This window comes from Natrix helvetica, assembly GCF_964273705.1.
Source record: "Natrix helvetica genome assembly, chromosome: 7".
NCBI classification, from domain to species: domain Eukaryota; kingdom Metazoa; phylum Chordata; class Lepidosauria; order Squamata; family Natricidae; genus Natrix; species Natrix helvetica.
The window spans coordinates 56,067,066-56,084,965 of record NC_138558.1 but is presented as its reverse complement, the minus strand read 5'-3'; the positions used below and the strand labels follow the sequence as shown (position 1 = coordinate 56,084,965).

General features: G+C 33.2%; 1 protein-coding gene across 1 annotated transcript in view; it reads left to right on the top strand.

Moving 5' to 3' along the window:
* The window catches only part of PDGFC (platelet derived growth factor C), a 160,451-nt gene extending 145,273 nt beyond the window's left edge, over positions 1-15,178 (top strand). The window contains exons 4-6 of the mRNA XM_081959278.1: positions 8,684-8,891; positions 13,489-13,706; positions 14,611-15,178. Of these exons, the coding sequence (XP_081815404.1) occupies positions 8,684-8,891; positions 13,489-13,706; positions 14,611-14,727 (543 nt within the window). The 3' untranslated portion in view covers positions 14,728-15,178. The remainder of the gene's footprint in view (positions 1-8,683; positions 8,892-13,488; positions 13,707-14,610) is intronic.
* Positions 15,179-17,900: the final 2,722 nt, after the last annotated feature.

The window sequence follows — 17,900 nt, the reverse complement described above, 5'->3', positions numbered from 1 at the left end:
TAATGGCGTCTGAACTTTACCCCTGTGTCCCCTTCCCTCTGCCTGAAGTCATCAATCACATTCTCCAACAGGACATTATTAGGGCAGGGTTCTGGACATGCGCATTCACATCCCAGTTACAAGAACATGAGACTTTTTACTCTGGCCAAAAGAATGCATGGTATTTTCCTCCCTTCTCAAGTTGATAGTAGTCATGGAAACTCTTTAGATACAACTGGAAAGCCTTAAAGGGGTTATTATATGCTCTTCCATTTAAAGTGTTTTTCTTTTGTCTTTATTGGTTATTTTTTAAATTAACAAAAATGTATGTGAACTAGAAATATATGTGGCTGATACTCATGGTATACTGAAACCTTATAGTTTCTTTGAATCAGCAGGTAGCTATATTTAGTCAAAATGTAACCATTGTAAAAAACAACAACAGTCATATGAGGTTTGTTCCTAAGTCTATCAAAGATTCTCCTCTCTGAATGGAAGGTGGGAAAAACCCTTCGGCACAATCAGAAAACAGACCTCAAATCATCTATCTCCTTTGCTTATGACCTTCCCTGCTGGCTTCACCATTGATTTCCATAGGAAGCCAGCAGAGAAGAGGGCAAATATTGGTCACATATTTGTGGGGCATCAGTCATAAATGAGAGCCAGTTGCCATGCGACCATGGGGGGAGGACAGAGTTAATCTTTACAATGAATGGAGATGCTTTACAGAATATAATGTACCTCTTCCGGAACTGTTATAGCTTTGAACTAAGAAATGATCAGGCATAAGTCAAGGACTATCGGTATATGGATGGAAATTATGACTTCTCTTGTAACTACAAATTAGTCCTGTATTACTGAACTGATTTGTTGCATGTGTCATCATAGTATAATATTTGCAAACCGGGAGGGAAGGTACATGAATCCCACCGCTGGTGTATACCCTTAATTTTTCTCACAACTTCTCTCTTCGTATTAAATTAAAAATAGATTTAAAATTGGTGATGGCTGTGAAAAGTGAGCCTGAAGGCCAGGAATAATGTTTCTGTGCCAAGTAGTAGGGAATGAAATAATGCTGGAAAATTTATTAGTCCTTTTGTAGCTTAATCTGTTCTTCAGCAAGGATGTTTTCACTTCTAAACTAATCCAGTACCTTTAAGTAGCGATAGTTAGCATAGATTTGTTGACTATATTTAACAAGTTGATGTTATATAAACTGGAACCGGCAAAGTCCAATCTTCCTCCTATTTCAAATAAGAAATATGCTGAGCTTTTAATACTGGGCAACCAAAATTGGAGCTTACTAGTCTCTGCTTTCTGGGCATGAAACCTTCTGTGTCCTAGGCCTTTTTTGGGTTTTATCTGTGAAATGAGGTCCTTGATCTCAGATGCAGCACAGGAAGCAAGTTGAGAAGATCATTTCAATTATGCTGGTCTATGCCCAAAATAAATATTTGACTGATTGGTCACAACTGGTTTATCTATTGATTCAGTTGTAATAATAATCTGGAAATAAATGTCACAGGAGTTTGCAGATATTTGAGAAATAGGATCAAAGCCATGTGCTTACCTTAATTAGGTATTAGATCCAGGACAAATTCTTGGACTTAGCAGCTTTGATTAAATCCCCTCTCTTTACCTATAGATTTTTCTCTTTTTTCTTTTTTAAATTTTAGATGGATTTGTAGCTCTTCTTTTGGTCTAATGTAGCGGAAAATTGTTAATATGGAAGGCATCAGCTATCATGAACAGAACCTATATAGTTTTGATACAATCAGTATTGAATCAGAGTTTGGTTCTACTACAAGGGATGCTATGTTGGTCTGTCGGTAACATTGATAGAGGAACTGATACAGAAATCAAACATATACAAGTCTAACTGAATTTACAGCATACTACATATGCCACTAGCAAGAAGATCAAAAATTGCAGTTTGTTCAGAAACCTTTAAATAGTCAAGGTTGGATACTACTTTAAGTAATAATGGCAAGGTATCAAAAGACAGATTTTTCTGATAAAGTCAGTAATTTAAAATAATGTATTTAAAATGTAAACTCTCCTCCAAATTTTATATTAGCAAAAAAAGAACAAATAAAATAATCCAATTTTTAATTTAAAATGCTAGCTTTCACTTGTTGTTACAAATTCTTTGGAATGCTTAAAATACAATTTCTCATGTCATTAGAAAATAAAAAAATGAATGAAAAAGAAAAAAAGGTACAGAACACAAGCCATATGAGATTCAGAAAAACGTTTTCAAACTATTGCACTTGAGTGAGTGTGTGTGTGTGTGTGTGTGATTATCTTGTGGATAATGCATATATTATTGTATTGTGTGTGTATGAGCAGAAATGAGATGAAGTGTTAGTGGATACTGATTCTAGCGATGTACTGAGTATGAATCCATGCATGTAACATACGGTATATTTTATAAAGATACATTATTTTATTTACACATTTATTTTTTCAAAAACAGTCATGGTAACAGATAAAACTGCAAAGAAATTTTAGTAAATCGTAAGAACTGTACATTTCTAAAAAGGCATTTTAATTAAATACCACACTTCTAATTAGAAATTTCAGCTTTCATTTCTCATCATAATGTTGCTTCTTCCAGGTATCAATGGTAATGTCTTAAGTAAAATAATCATGAACTATAACCTTATTGCTCAAGGTTCCTAAATCATTTTTTTTTCTCATGCATAGGAAAGCAAACAAAGTGACATTCAAATAAATCTTTTCAGCAAAAGCACTTCGTGTATTTCCTTTCAGCTCTTATAGCAGTTCCCATATCCTTTTAAAAGTTACTGTTTTGTGGGTTTGAAAAATAGCTAAATGGTAGAAAAGTTTTGGCCTTCATTCCTACCCACCCTCTTCCCATCTTTTTATTTTACATAATGAATGGCTGGTCTGAATTCCTTCACTTGCCTTCCTTGTTGTACACCACTTTCTAAATTCTAGTGTGCTGCCTGTAGTTCCTTGAGTGCCTTTCTTTCTTTTTTTACTTAATCACATTTTTATTTAGACTTTCTCTTCCCCCCTCTCCCTTCCTCCCCCCCATGTAAGACATACCCAACCACCTTTCTTCTGCAATTAGATGTCAGAATGTTTGAAGAATTATCTCCCTGATTCCAAGAAATATTTTAGTTATTATGAACAATAGCAGCCACAATAAAACACATTTGGCATATGCCAATTCGGTGTAGATCAATCCAGACCAGAAGAAAAAGCAGCCAACATTGAATGCACACTTTATTTAAAACAGAATCAGATTCCAGAGTTACTAGTGATGGAGAAATATGAAGCAAAATATTGGTTCTTGCTTTTCTTCTGATGTCAGCTGCATCAAATATATTTTTATGCTTTTTCTTTATTTTGCATATATATATATATATATATATATATATATATATATATATATATATATATATATATATATATATATATATATATATATATATATATATATATATATATATATATATATATATATATATATATATATATATAATATATAATATGAATTTAATTTAACTTTGATAAGGTTTCCCATGTTTTGATTTATATGAGTAATTTTAAAATGTTACCCAGGTATCCTTTAATTGTGGCTGACCAGTTCTTTCTTACTAAACTCACTCATGTGTAGACTATGATAAGAAAAGGGACGTTGAACAGTGTGTTCTTATGTTTCAAAACTTCCATTTCAAATCCTTAAAGAAGCATATGCTCCATACTTTCTTTCTTTCTTCTTTGATATTTTATTAAAGTTTATTACAAAACAAAATGCAAATAGAAACACAAATTGGAAAAGTTAAAGAAGTGACGGGGGGGGGGGGAGCAAAAAAGTAGTGAGTTCTGACTTTTTCCCCCAGCGCAGCAGAATACAAAAAAAATATAATTCCAACTTTTTACTTTACATTTCTAAATGTTTCAAGCCATTTCTACGACAACAAAGTCATTCTAGTATTGTAAACCTAAAATTAAAGTTTCGTTCTACTTTATCCTCCTTTTTAAAAAAGTGTGTTTCAGTTAGATGAAGTTAGAACCAAGGGATCATTATCACAATGGAACAACCTATAAAGCGTATATCTCTCCATCCTTAATATTATTCTCTGAAATTGTTTTATTATTATTACATTTCAGAGAATAATATTAAGGATGAAGCGATTTATGTACTGCTTTATAGGTTGTTCCAGTGTGATAATGAAATTAAATAAAATGCATTCTTAAAAAGGAAGTGCTAATTTTACTTGATGAATTTTCATACAAGTCTTAATGACTTAATACAAAAATAAATCCCATATTCTCTCTGCTTCTTCAAATCCGCTGATGTGATAAAAATAGAATTAAAACACAATTAAACAAAGTTTTTTAAATTTTTGCTGCTGTTTTTTATACTCCATTGAAGTCAGGGCAAGCACTTCCACTTATTGTTAGTTAATTTGTTATCCAACATAATCCCAATTTAATGTGCATGTGCTACTGATTTTAATTAGCAAATTATTGTCTTCACTCATGCCTTTGCACATAACAACTTTCCACATAGTTTATACTCACTTTATGAGATTGAAATCAGTTTCTTAATTGGATGCTGTTTACTGAACAGCATCTGATTTATTTAGTTAATAATATATTTTAATAATAATATAATATATTTATTTCTTAGCCGCACCCTCTCCCGAAGGACTCGGGGCGGCGTACAACGAAACATTCGAAATAAATATGTAAACAAAACAAACATATAACAAAGGTACACTAAAACATACATACATACATAAGGAGGAGATCGATTGATAAAAACAATTAAAATACTGTATTTAAAACCCCTAGAAATTAAATGTAATTAAAATACCCAGTTAAAAACCCGTCAGGAGCGATATGGTTAAATCAAAGTTGAGCCAGGCCAGCTGCTTGGAATAGGTGGGTTTTGATATAAAAGATAGATTTTGGAATTTATTAAAGTTGTTAATACTACTTTCAAGCACAGTGGGAAAGTGGTTTATTTTAAAACTTGATATAATATTTTTTGAAATCATTTTTAAGATCAGGAATAATTTGAATGCAACCGTCACTTGCTCAGATAGATTTTATAGGTTATAAATTTCTTCTGCTGAAAATTGTGATGAATACCTAGTTTATTTTTCCTTTTTGCCAATCTCAATGAATGTACTTTTTTTTAAAGATACTACATATCTTTAAAAGATACTACATATCTATATATACATGCACATGCATGATATTACCTCAAAATTCATTATTTATTTCTAGAAAATATTAATGTATTTCCTCAGTGAATTAAATGTTTTTCTGTATCAGTTCTTTCATCTAAAGTTGGAGTGGATAAGGAATGCAATATTTTAAAGAAACCTCCCATGACATCCTCATTTCTGGAAGTTCCACAATAGCTCCTTAGTTTTTTTGCAGTGTATCTTAATACATAACATTTTTAAAGCAGTGGATGTGAATAGTACCTTAAGCATTGGCTTTAATTGAGAAGTGTATTTCATCTCATGGCATTCATATTTTATTGATTCCTGGGCAAATATACAGAACCCAAGCCGTCTTTCTCTCTCTCTCTCCCTCCCTCTCACCCCATTGGAAAATCACAGCACAGATCTTTTATAAATTCATAGGCCAACATATTTTGCTCTTGTTGCTAAGACACAAAAAGTGAATTTGCACTCTCAGTAAAAAATATTTGTGTGCCTGGATTACTGAAAAAGCCAAGAATGATATATTTTAAAAATCAAGAAATGAACAAATGTGGCAGGAAAAGAACTACCGGTAATGGCCACATACTTACTAGAAGGTAATATTGCAATTAGTAATATATAAAGTATTAACTGCAAGAAATTTAAAAATCCTTAGTTTTTTATAAAGTATACAATGTTGCCTGATTATAATTTACTATAATACTCAACTCAAATGATTTAATGCTACATGTATCGATCTTAGCGTAGTGCAGGGGTGTGCAAACTTGAGAACTTTAAAACTTGTGGACTTCAACTCCCAGAATTCCCCTGCCAGCCATGCTGGCTGGGGAATTCTGGGAATTGAAGTCCACAAGTCTTAAAGTTGTCAAGTTTGGACACCCCTGGCGTAGTGTTTTCTTGTATATATTGAGATCTTAAGTATTTGTTTCTTATTTGATTAATTGCTGCTTAGCATCAGGATCAGACAAACAATCTTAATTATGATTTATAAAACAGTCAACTTCATTTCCTTCAGATAACATTGGTTTCCTTTAAAAAATAAAGTTTAGTCTAATTTTAGTTTCAAAGATCAAACAATACTGAATTGCAAATAAAACTGCAAATAAAAGCTTTAGATTTATTCAGAGTCATACTGAAAGGTCAAGGATTATCAATATTTAATTACAATACTTTACGTACTTAGTATTAGCAATTTCTGTGGTTGAAATATATCTTGACCATAAAAGGTTTAAAAGCAAAAGACCCCAGACATGCCATTATGAATTCCGTCCTACAATTCAGTTTATACATGCATACGTATGTCTTGCATAAATGCATGCATGCAATTTATCGACTATCTCAACCTTCATGGACTTTAGCAATTTACAAAATTGAAAACAGTAAGAATAAAAATACCTTTTAAAATTGGAATAATACAAATATAGCAAGTGATATACATATGCATACACATACACACAAACATAAATAAATAAATGCTAATTAAGGCTAACTTCGCTTAGGTTTCAAATTAGTCAAGTTCCTACTTAATAATTTCTATAGATTAGGAATCATGTTTTAGTGGTATTGATATGATTCTTGTAAAGTATCAATAGTTATTGAAATAGTTATTGAAAGCTAATTAATGAAACATTGAAATTTTTATCTAAATTTATGACAGAGGCTTTTCCTTCATATTCTGCTTATCTCTTTTTTATTATTTCTTGTTCTTTCTGTTGCCTTGTAGTTTATAGTTTCAAGACAATGTGATTGTCTTACATTTGACTGCTGCAAAAATGGATTGATGAATGACATTCCACATTATCTTTTGACTTTTCATTAAGTGCTTCTAATAATATACCATATATTCTGCCGCATAAGGTGACTGGGCGTATAAAACGACCCCCTACTTTCAGGCGCCCGCGAGCCGGCTGAAGGCCTCCGCGTGCCGGGCTTTCATAGTTAGAGCTCAGTGCCTTCCTCCTCCAGACTGCCAGCCAGATCTTACTAAGCCATCCCAGCGCTCATCCATCCACGTGCCCAGGCGAGGAGCGCCAAGGTTATCAATTGAAAGGCCGGCGTTTTTGCTTGGCGGCGTTGCTTTTTCTTTTGTTTTGGTTTTTTGGTATGGACTTTCTTACACCTGGCATATAAGACAACCCCTGATTTTTGAAATATTTTGGGGGGGTTAAAAAACCATCTTATACGCTGGAAAATACGGTCATATTTCTTGGCTTTGGAGATTTCCATGTATGAATAATCATGACAATCTTTATTTTAGCATTTGTGTTCTATTTAGGCTTTTAAAATATAGATTTTATTGGTTTTAGTGAAAGCACAAAGATCCTGCAGGAAAGAGGTTTGTTGTGCACTGAACCCAGCTATATTTTGATAGCTTCAAATCTATGCATGAAAATATTGTATAAATAGCAGAACAGGAAATTCCACTTAATCCAACACTAATTGTCATTTTTGGCTTCACTGCAAGGAGTTGTTAACTTAGCATATTTACATATGAGTTAGTTCCTATCCTATTCACACATAGTATTATGACTGACATAAGTTATTTGGAGCTATCTAATACTTAAATGTGTTTTACATGGTAAATTAAAGATATATAGCATTCTAGATTTTTTAAAAATGAGATATTCAAATATTTGCATTTTTTTTATGAATATGTGACATGAGAGGCAAAATAACAATGGTTTTAATTTAACTGTATGATTCCTTACTTCCGGATGTTAATATTTATTATTATTTTACTTTCAAACTTTTGGATTCCTGCCACTGTTTTTGCCTTTTTTATTATCATAACAAAGTATGGTATTTTTTCCTTCCAATCAGCCTCCCACTTAAATATTAATGATTATTAAATAATTATTTTCACATTTTGATTTGCCCTTTGCAGATTACAAGTGACATTTGGTGGAAAATATGAATAGATCAAATCTGTAGTGTTTCTTGGAATTCTGCTATTATGCTAGATAATTGGTATGTGCAAAATGACTGCCACGAAACCTGGCAGTTTCTTTTTTTGTCCACTCATGATTAATACAATGTTCTCTACAGAGTTCTCTACAATTCTGCTGATTATTCTTCTGAAACAGTCTCAGACATTTCTAAAATTAAAGCTGCAGTATCTGGCCTAGCATGCAGATTTTCCATTCCTAATTCCCATTTAATAAATTTCTGCCCATCATTCAGCTGTTGGATAAAATTATGTGCATTGCAAATGTATAAGATTTAGCTTTAATCTGGAGTAGTTCATCTAATACGAGGCTGAGATTTCCATTGCTTTTGGAGGTGAGAGTGTGAAGTCTTTAATATCTGGATGACATACAGAACAGCCGGTTTCTAGGTTTGTTTTTTTTTAATTACTGGTTGCTAAATAAATGTGCAGCAATTCATTTTTCTGTTTTTTGCTTTTATAATATTTTGAAATTAGGTATCTTAATTATATTGTTTGTAACTACAGACACCACATAGAGATTATGATTTCTTTTCTCTCATTGCAGCTCCACGTTGAATCTTCCAGTCCAACACTCTTGCCACCATCAGCTTTACCATTAGAATTGCTAAACAATGCTGTTGCTGCATTTAGTACCATAGAAGAGGTTATCAGGTACCTTGAGCCTGACAGGTGGCAGCTGGATTTGGAAGACCTATACAAACCAGCTTGGCACCTTCTCGGGAAAGCCTACATTCATGGCAGAAAATCAAGAGGTAATGTTTGTAATTTTTTTCTCTTGCTTTTTCTTCTTTCTTTTATTGAACACCCAAAGCTCTTGATAAACCAAATCATATATGTATGTAACCATTAATTGATGGCACATGTATGTCATATGATTATTGTTGAAGCTGTTTACTACTTTTAGAGTGTAGAATGAGACTATCTAGATAATGGTTTAATAAATGTTAGTGAATTTATTTACCAGCCCAGAGAATAACTTAAGTTTATTTCAATGTCTGCGGGCTTGGGGAATCTCAGGGAAACAAAGAATTGCTGAGATGACTACACTATATTTCTCAAGATACTCTCTCCTACTCTTTAAATTAGTGTTGATGTTTTATTTTATAATTTTAATGTTTGTTTTTGGTCTGTTTTTATTGTAGTCCAGCCACAATAATAAGCATGGGATGGGCAGCTATACAAATGTGATAAATAAATAAAAATATGTTTATCCTCATTTCAAGGATTGGGGAAGGTCATTATATGCTCTGTGCTCTATCAATACAATTGATAATGATTGTCATGGTTTACCCCTATTTTTTAATGATAGTGCTTTAGCCAGTGGAAAAGAAGACTGAAATATTTTTTTCAGAGCAAAGTCCCTGTTTGTTTAAACTGCCAGTTAATAGATTTCTGTCCTGACACTCCTTGTCTAACCTGTTTTGCTACTGACTTCTTTATGCATTTTAGGATTTTATAAATCCATGGAGTATATATGTTTTGAACTTCAAACCTGTGGCCCTTACCCAGAAATTAATTCATCTAAAGCTTTGGAGTGTAAGTTAATTAGAAGCTACTGTGGATGGAGAGATTCTCAGTCCGACCCAGCAGTTATCTCTTTATACTCTTGAACATAATTTTTTTAAAAAAAAGTAGTCCCCCAGACTAGTAAAATAATCTTTCTAAGCAATGGAACATGAGGCACAGCTGCATTGACCCTTCAGGGCAGATTTGTTCCACCTGTTTGTTTTCCATTTTTTTCAGCACAGGATTCATGTCATTTGAAACATTAGGCAGCACATTGTTGAATCAGTAGGACAGATTCTTGTTAAAACACGTCCCTTATCTGCGTATTGCATCATAAAATAGTTTCCTTTTGGTTGCCTTTAAAATTTCCTTTCTATGCTACGATACTGCTGCATACTTACAGTATAATAAGGCCTGTGAATGATTGTTTTAGAAGCAGCGCTCACTCAGTTCCAGAGGCTTACTTTTTGGTGTGAATTCAAAAACACTGCTTTAATGTATTTGATAATAACAGTAAGTGAAACAGGAAACACAAAGTTCTGGCGGGGGAGGGGCGGAACGACGACATGTATTCAAATGAAATTTTAAATCACAATAAACATAAAAGTATTACCTGGAATGATGAATAAGCAAATTTGTCTAAACTCACTTGTAGATATTTGACTAGTCTGAAACAGAATAAAGATATAGATGTCATCTTTTGGTTGCATCTTGGTTTTTTTTTAATTTTTTCAAGGAAGTATTGCTGTTCTTGAACATGTTTATTTCAAAATACATTGTGATGTGTCTTTCTGATTAAAATATTGCTTTTAGTTGAATATGACTGTGTCATTATGTATGTATTCATGTGGGGAGACACTTTGCATTCTTGCCAAATGAAGCATGGGCATTCCATTCTAAAAAGGCTATTCTGACAAAATAATGATTTTCCCATCAACAACTTCCAAAAGAAAACAATATTGAACTATCCTTTAAAAGTACTTGAATAAGACACTAAAGTAGAATTGCCATTGAATAAACATATCACAGAATTGTGACAGATATCTTAAAGGACCACCCTCAAACTACATTACCAAGTCTGTAATGCAATAGCCTAAAGCAGAAAATGTGCCCTATTGAGATGACATGGTATTCACTGTTGACATGCAGAATTATTGCAGAAATGAAAGGTTTAGGGTTCTTTTTAATTGTGTGCTCCCTTTTAAAAAAATATGTTGGAAGGCCTAGTTCCTGGGGCTTAAAATATTAATGATTTCTAAGAAAGTACAACTTTAATGCCAAATTTAATATTGAAAGTTATTTGGTATACAACTTCTTAGCAATTCTTATTTAAGCAAAATGAAACAGACTGAATAGTAGTTTTTGGTAAGAGTGTGCTTAACATGGTTGTGTATTTGTTGTAAATATTTTACATTTTGATGAATGCATTGCCCTACATTTCTTGTCTTCCATTCATTCGTGTCAGATTCTTGGAGACTGCCTCAACAAGTCCCTGCAGTTTTCTTGACAAGATTTTTTTCGGAAGTGGTTTGCCAGTTCTTCCATCCTAGGGCTGAGAGAAAGTGACTAGCCCAAGGTCACGTAGCTAACTTTGTGCTCAGGGCAGCATTAGAGCTCAAACATTCCCTATTTCTAGTCTGATATCTTAACTACTACACCAAACTGGCTCTTGCTGATAATGATATCTGTAAAACTCCAATTTTTCAAATAACTGTTAAAATTAAAGCTTTCCACACTTTAAAATATATATATATATATACTAATGTTTCTATTCCAAATCAAAAGATCAAAAGCAGCTATTTCATTTTCTATGAAATGATGTAAATGCACTAAATGATACAGAGATAAGTAATACTATACTTTCTGAAATATCAAGTTAATCTTTTGATCGTTTTCAAATTGGGTTGTCTGGAATTTAATCAGATCTAAACATGTTAAAATTATGTGGCCAAGTTAAATGTATGTGTCCTTTCTTGAAATATATTTTAAAAGAAAATATAAGTGTCCTTAATATTTCATAGTTAAAAAGACATGCTTTTTATGTTTCCTATTTGCAGTGCCTATTATCAAAGTTTAATCCAAAATCAGTTGCATGCACTAATGCAGAAACATTGAGTATCAGTAAAAAAAAACAACTTATTTATACTTCATTTACAGTAGAACCTCTGGTTACAAATGCTTCTGACCACAATCAAATCGGGTTCTCACCCAAAAAATCATATATATATATTCTGCGCCATTTTTTTGTAAGCGCCAAATTTCCAAAATTAGGTTTGGGTGATGACCAAACCAGGTTGCAACCAAAGGTATGGAACGAATTATGGTTGTGATCAGAGGTTTTACCGTATATGAAAATCTATTGTAGTAGTATCCATGGCATCCAAAGATATATGTATGTATGTATGCATTTCATTTATTTTATTTATTTAATCTGCTGCCCATCACCTCAGTAAAGCAACTATGGTCCCCATATTGGACTTTTAAATATCAATTTTAATTACTTCCCTTTCTCTCCAATTCTTTCTGGGTTAATTTAAACTTGAAATACTAGTGCTTGTCCAGCAAATTTATCCCCACTCAAGTTGAAGAGTTATGTTTGTAGTCTTCAAAGTTTGTGAGAAGCATTTTTTTAATCTTTCTAGTATGAACACTTCCCTGTTTGGGTTGGAATTAGTTTTCAGGTGATAGTTCTGAATCATAAAGTTACATTGCCATTGCAAACAAGCCTCCTTCCCCTTTTCAAGTTATTTGACTAGCATGTCAAATTTGATGAATGAATGAGACCCAGTTCAAAGGGTTTTAAATTTTTCTCAGAATAATAGAGTTTTCAATTGAATTTCCTGTGCAGATCTATTAACTTTTTCTCTGGTTAAGTAAACATTTACTGGAATATAAACATTCACTGATACACAAAGCTAGCATTATATCCTGCAAATTTTTAAAAGACACATATCAGAAAGATAAGAAGAATAAAGAACTCCCCCCTTTTTTCACTTCAGAGACTTTTTCAAGCACTTTTTGAAACTGCTAGTCAATATCCCATGTGAAATAAAGTGCTACAAATATATATTGCAGTATAATACATTTTGATAAAGCATAAAATCCCATTGGCTAATCCAAATATTTTAATATAGAATCAATATACAGGATTAGATTTTGAGGTTTTTGACTTTTAAGAAATTTATATTCCTTTAAAAAATCTAATTTAAAAAGTAAAATTAAAATAGGCTACAAAATGACCAAAGTTACATAGAATCATGAGATTAAAGCAGAGATCTCTGTTAGCTTGTCCTTTACCAACAGGGGGGGGGGGGAAATCCATTCTACTGCTCCAGGGGCAGACTTTTTTTTTCTGGAACTCACTTTTTAAAATGTATTTTGAAATGTGATATGTACTGTAGTTAAAATCTACAAACTTTTTGTTTTTCCTTCTTATGGACTTAAGTTATTAAAACCAAAGTCCACCATATTTGGGGGGGGGGGGGGGTTGGGCATCAGGTTAGGCCATCTAAGAAAAGGAAAGGGAAAAAGAGAAGGAACATTTATTCTTGACTGGTCATCAGTAATCTTGAAGTTCTTTATTTCCAATATAAATATTTATCCACATAAACATCAGAAGGTAAATAGATACTTACTGTCAGCCATTGACATATTGATTTTAATAGGTAGGTTCCTAACTCAGAAAAATATTACAACTGTGTAAATTATATATTGAAATTCACAAGTTCACTAAACCATAGAAAAAACTATTGGCATGGTATTATCTCAAAAATATTTGCATAGCATAGTTTTTCTAAAAGAATTTAATGAGCAAATTACCATAAATATTGGTTTGTTGTTTAGTTGTAGATTTGAACCTGCTGAAGGAGGAAGTAAGAATGTACAGCTGTACTCCACGCAACTTTTCAGTGTCAGTACGAGAAGAATTGAAACGAACAGACACCATTTTTTGGCCACTTTGTCTTCTGGTTAAACGCTGCGGTGGAAATTGTGCCTGTTGTCAACATTCTTGCAGTGAATGCCAATGTGTCCCTACCAAAGTCACCAAAAAGTATCATGAGGTATAGTATTTAAAAATGGGGCCAAGGAAAACTATAATAATAGATGTTGGTTAGCAAACTATCATGCTTGGATGTCAATATTTGAGATTTCAATTTACAAAACATTTGTAGGCAGTTTTGTCTTGTCTTGAAAAACTGACACCTTAAGAAGTCCTTTATGTTTCTAACTACTGTTACTTTCAACTGCTTGTCACTAACATACCCATAGCAAACAAAACTCTGAAGCAAGCAAATTTCTCAAGGAATAGGTTTACTGGATATATCATATTGGCACAGGCTGGTGAAAACCAACTCTGATTATTTACACAGTTTTTACCTAATTAAAAGTATTTTTTTCACTTTTTCAAAACAATTAGTCACATGGTCCAATCAGGATGCTGTCCAGTTTCTGGGTGACTCCAGTCCCCTCCTTCCGACCGCCTGTAGGAATGCCCTTGGTTCCCAAGAGAAAGTATTTTGTTTTGGCTACAACAATGCAACTATCTCAATTCCCCCCACCCTATCCCTCTTCTCCAGTGTGTTAGCGCTGAAGTCTCAAAATGGCCTCAGTCTTGACACTGTTAGTTTGTTAGGGAAATTACAAGTGACTAACAAGTAGAAGGAAACAGTCTTCATCTGTAAGGATTTGATTGATAGTTACGCATCCTGATTTCTGTACCCTGAACTAGGAGAATTTATGAGGATCACAAATTTTAAATTTTTATATTGATTTATATTTTCAAATTCTTTAGTAAACTATTTATGGGCCAAGATATATTGGGTTATGCATAAATCATGAATAGGATTTCAAGATGAATATGTACCTGCCACAAATACTGATTTCTAACACAGGAATATGATTTTTATTTAATGATTTGCTTATTTTAATGGCATTTAAAATGACAGCTGGACTGTTCCCTTGCAGGTCCTGCAGCTGAAGCCCAGAAGTGGTGTGAGAGGATTGCATAAATCTCTGACAGATGTCCCTTTGGATCATCATGAGGAATGTGACTGTGTGTGTAAAGGAAATACAGAAGGATAAAAGGAACTTCTTTCTTCTACAGCACATTGAATTAGAGGCTTATTCTGTTCTGGGGCTTGTGCATTAATCTCCTTGTATAATCTTAGTTGTTTCCTTTGAAAATCTTCCATGTTCAAGATTGATGGTTCTGGGGAGATGAAGAGAGAAGAAATGAAACTGAGATTATGTATGCAATGTAACAGCACATGAAAGCCCATTAAAACTATGAGCAGAAGGCATTGATGAGGATTTCTTTTCCTCCACCTTGATATAAATATATAATATCATCTCTTTTGCTCATCCTGAATTTTAAAAGATTTAAGTTTAGAAATGCTCAAAACCCGAACTCTTCTAATAGCCTTCCTTCTGCAGGTCAGTTGCTTCTGGCTTTCCATTCTAAACTTCTGGAATCTTATTTCACTTATTGCAGTAACTCCTACATGTCCTAAATTAAAGTGTTAATTGCTTAAAACTGTGTTATTCTGAGTTAAACTTATATTTTTCACTTATAGATATGAAAAAGACTGCACACTTTTCTATGTTTTTCCCCAGTCAGGTTCCTGCCATTTTGCAAAAATGCCTGGTCAGTATATGTGAGCAAGGAGGAAAAAAATGAAACCAATGAAGTGTCTTTATTCCTCCCACTAGTGCCTTCAAGGTTTTTGTTTGTTTGTTTATATTTTTATATTTCTGTTGTGTACATTTTTATACTCTTTGATGGCATAACAATTTGCTTTTCTAATCTTGTTAAATTTATCTATTTTTTACCAAAGGTATTTAATTTTCTTTGTATTTACAACTTAGAAAAATTGTATTTTAGTCCTGTAAAATCCAGAGTCAGTGTTACAGGAAGAGGATAGAAAGAATTACTGGTTGTATAATTCAAGGGATGTAGTGGTGCATGTGCACATAGAAAAATAAAGCAGATGAAAATATCACTCTGACTTTACAATTGTAGATAAGTAGATTCATGATGCTGGGATAAGAAGGAACATAATAGCTGTTTCAAGCCTTTTTATATTCTAGTGCCTTGATCTAGAGAGAATGTCTGTGAGCATAGAAAGAGGCTTCAGCATGCATAAATAAGAAAATAAATACCATTTGTTGGATGAGAGATTACTGGCATAAATCTGATAAGCATCAGAATACTCATCAGAGGATAGCTGTTAACCTGCATTGCACTGGCTTGAATGGGTTACGTATCTATACCATCCTGGCAGAATTATTTTTTGCAGAAGTATAGTTTTTATATGTGACCTATGATAGATTGGGAAGCAGGTATCGTCATGAAAAAATAGTAATAAATTCCAACACAATGAGGTCTTGTCACCAAATTTATATAATGGGTTGATTAAAAATATGCACATATTTATTGCTACAGACACAACAATTTTAATATTATCATTGACAGTTGCTTCTTCATAAGGCCTATAGTTTCCAGTATTTTAATGATGTATAGAATAATTTTTGAAATGTGGATTTGCTTACAGTATGTACAGTTTATATATAAACTAGTACATTTATTCTCATCTTGGACAAGAAGGGAAGAAGTAGTAAAATATTTTGCTTGTAAAATACTTCTAAATTGTCTAGTGTTGTTTTGTGTGAATGCCTGTTTCCTTTTATTGTTTGAATTTATGTAATTCACAAAATAATTATTGGGATAGAAAGAACTCACTATATCTACCTATGGAAGGTAGTTACCATTTAATTTTAAAAAGTATTGTTTTTTTTCATGTGGCATATGCTATCTAGCAGTCTAATCACTTCCATTTCAGTTGCTGCAGGAAATATATGAACAGCTGCATGCAAATATTTAGGAATGTCTGGTTAAAAAGTATGTTTTATTGAATGCCTAAATCAGGGATGTCAACCCTAAATCAGGGGTGTCAAACTGGCAGCCCGTGGGCCGGATGCATCATGCGCAGGCCATGCCCACCCCAGCTCTGCGAAGGGGGAGAATGTCAAAATACATCACGTGATGGCAACATGACACTGCGAGTTTGACACCCGTGGCCTAAATAAACAGAGGTTGACACAACTTCAGCATGAGAAAAAAAAAAAACATGACACATTCCTACAAATGTTGATGCATACTTGTTATTTCAATGCAGTTGTGTACAGATTTACAATAAATTAATAGTAAATAATGACAGGTGAAGAAGTTTGGATCATTTCAGCCAGTAGTTTGTAATACCCCCTTTTCAGAAATAATAATATTCTAAGCTTCCTATGGCCAACTCACTCTTTCCTATCAAACCTTTCTAGCTTGGAAATACTATTAGGTTTCCTTGCATGGAGACTATGCGTGAGAACTTCCCACGTATTTTCAGTAACACTTCAATTGAGTTTTTGAAGAGCCTTCCAAAACTTTTAACCTTCTTTTCTGAGATGTGTTAAGTATCATTTGTTGCTAAAATATCTAAATTATTTTAATTTTAAATTTGCTTAGCCTTGAACATTAGCTTTGAATACTCGTATTCAATTGAATTCATTCTCTCACCTGAACAAAATTTCTGTGCCACTGACAGATGCATGAACCCAAATAGTTTACACTTCTCTTTAGGTAAAGCAGTGACCATGCTAAGGCATTTAAACTACCTTTGCTTGTTTTTCGTCCACTGAGCCATATTCTTACAGGCAATAAAACAAAGGCTTGTGTGTCCCAAAGCTTTTGCTTCTGATAAAGGTGACCTAGTAATATACAGTACATAGCAAGTTTTTTACCATTCATGTTCAGCACAACATAATCCCTTTCCATCTAGTTTTGGTGGGCTTGTCCTCCTGGCCTACCCTTTAAAGGTTTATATGATTTTGGCCGCTCTGGAAGCAGGAGAGCTTTTAGAAGATGCAAAGCTGTTTAACCTGATATGGTTTATAAGCCATCCTTTCTCTTCCCCGCAAATTTTATTTAACTCTTCACTTTTTGCCAACACACATCAATCCATGTTAGCGTTCTGTTTCTTCCTTTTCACAACAGCTATAAAAAGTATTAAAGGTTATTCTTTTTAGGTTAATACATATATCATGGTACTAGAGCAGAATATGTTTCTGGTGTCATAAAACATTAAACAATTATTCAGTGTTGTTGCCACTAAATGAACTGTTGTAAATCGAGACTGCAAGGACCAATAAAGCATCTGCCATTGCCAGCAATATGTAGCAATAATAATTGTTCACTGTAATTACTATAA